The sequence below is a fragment of the Limulus polyphemus genome, unplaced genomic scaffold (genome assembly GCF_000517525.1).
Source record: "Limulus polyphemus unplaced genomic scaffold, Limulus_polyphemus-2.1.2 Scaffold132, whole genome shotgun sequence".
Classification (NCBI taxonomy): Eukaryota; Metazoa; Arthropoda; class Merostomata; order Xiphosura; family Limulidae; genus Limulus; species Limulus polyphemus.
The window spans coordinates 396,063-398,063 of NW_013665742.1; the positions used below are offsets into that span (position 1 = coordinate 396,063).

The 2,001-nt window shown below is 31.4% G+C and overlaps 1 protein-coding gene across 1 annotated transcript in view; it reads left to right on the forward strand.

Annotated features, from left to right (window-relative positions):
• Positions 1–2,001, forward strand: part of LOC106473667 — a 21,720-nt gene that overhangs the window by 16,066 nt on the left and 3,653 nt on the right. Inside the window, exon 3 of the mRNA XM_013934349.2 lies at positions 159–470. Within this exon, the coding sequence (XP_013789803.1) occupies positions 159–470 (312 nt within the window). The remainder of the gene's footprint in view (positions 1–158; positions 471–2,001) is intronic.

The window sequence follows — 2,001 nt, forward strand, 5'->3', positions numbered from 1 at the left end:
AAAAAAAAAAAAAAAAAAAAAAAAAAAAAAAAAAAAAAAAAAAAAAAAAAAAAAAAAAAAAAAAAAAAAAAACTGTCGTTACTTCAAAAATTTAATGGAGACATGTTTTGATGTTGGTGTTTCACTGCCTGTAACTAATAAGTTGAATGAATATATAGTTTTGCCCAGGAAGTTCGAATTCAACTATACCATAGTGACTGAGGGATCAGTAAATTTTACTTGTGAGGTTGATGGTGTTTTCCCACTACCAGTGCTTACAGTTCATCTGCGTAGTAGTTCATCACCATTACATAATGCTGAGAAGATGCATGTCCAAAACTCAAGCTCTTATTATAATGGCGTTTACAATGTTCAAGTCTTTCTTCAATTAAACGACGATGAGTTATTCCCCGAGGAGCATATCGTGGAGTGTGTCTTGTTCATTCCTGGAACTGATATTAAAGCTAAAAAGACCCTACATTATTTTCCAAGTAAGTTCCAACGAAAACATTCGTAATAAACATAGTTTATTGATTAATTTGTGTCAAATGTATGAAATCAAAAACACCATTGAATCATAATTTGATGTATGATGTTTGAGTAGCAAACTACCAAAAAACCAAATGTGACCCCCCCACAAAAACACCAGTAAATCGTAATTTGATGTATGATGTTTGAGTAACAAACTACCAAACAACCAAATGTGGCCCCCACAAAAACACCAGTAAATCATAATTTGATGTATGATGTTTGAGCAACAAACAACCAAATGTGCCCCCCACAAAAACACCAGTAAATCATAATTTGATGTATGATGTTTGAGCAACAAACAACCAAATGTGCCCCCCACAAAAACACCAGTAAATCATAATTTGATGTATGATGTTTGAGCAACAAACAACCAAATGTGCCCCCCCCACAAAAACACCAGTGAATCATAATTTGATGTATGATGTTCGAGTAACAAACTACCAACGAACCACATGAAAGGAAATTTAAGGACTAATAATAAACATTCACAACTAATGATAATAAGTGCTCAAAAAATTAAAGAAGTAAACATAAATTTACGATAATTATTAGTCATAATTCATTATAGTTGTCTTTATGTAATTAAGGGTATATCGCATGTTTAAAACAAAACTTACTTTGACTACAAAAATTGCATATCTTTCTAGATGTTTAAAATAAATCGTTCCTAGTATTTTTGAATTATCTAAATGTTTAAATTTCTGAGAAATTTGTTTCATCTCCACCCCATTAAATTAATGTCGAAATTATGGATCGGTTCATAGAAATACTGTAAATGAATTAATAGTATAAATTTGCTTAAAAATCCCGCTAATTACGAAATAATTACTAGCAGAAATTTCTGAATATTTAGGATTAGTTTGAAGAATCTATATCTTTAAATATGGATAACGTAAGGACTTTTTATATAAAATATTAAAACTTTATAGTGTTTATTTTTCGACGTTGTACGTAAAGATGAAGATTACGGGAGAGAAACATTTTTTAAAATGCCCACCAGATGTCTATAAAAAAGTTGAGCCATATAGTTTCAACTAAATTAAGTGGCTTAGAAAGACGTGCATTTTATTTGGAAATGCTTGTTGACCACAGGGTTTTAAGGAGTTATCGGAGATAGAAGCTGAAACAAGTAAATAATATATATATACAGAGATGCCCGTCTCTGTTGCGTGGGTTAGCAGAAAGTTGAAACTTAGCTCATTATATTTTTTTATGCATTTTTTTCACTTTCTGTATGCTGAATAGCGTTCTAATAAAGAATAGTAGTTGAACTGCAATGAAGCTATGTAATTGAGAAGATAAAGTCAGCACACTAAATTAATTATCTAGAGAAGATATGAATCATGTTCGATATCTTGTTCTGAAAGCAGATCGTAGTAAAGAGAGCCAAAACTTCAAGTATAGCTCGCATTTTACATTTTCATATTATTATGGCTAGGTGGTTAGGGCGCTTGACTCGCAATCTGCGTGTATCGGGTTCCAATCCCGGTC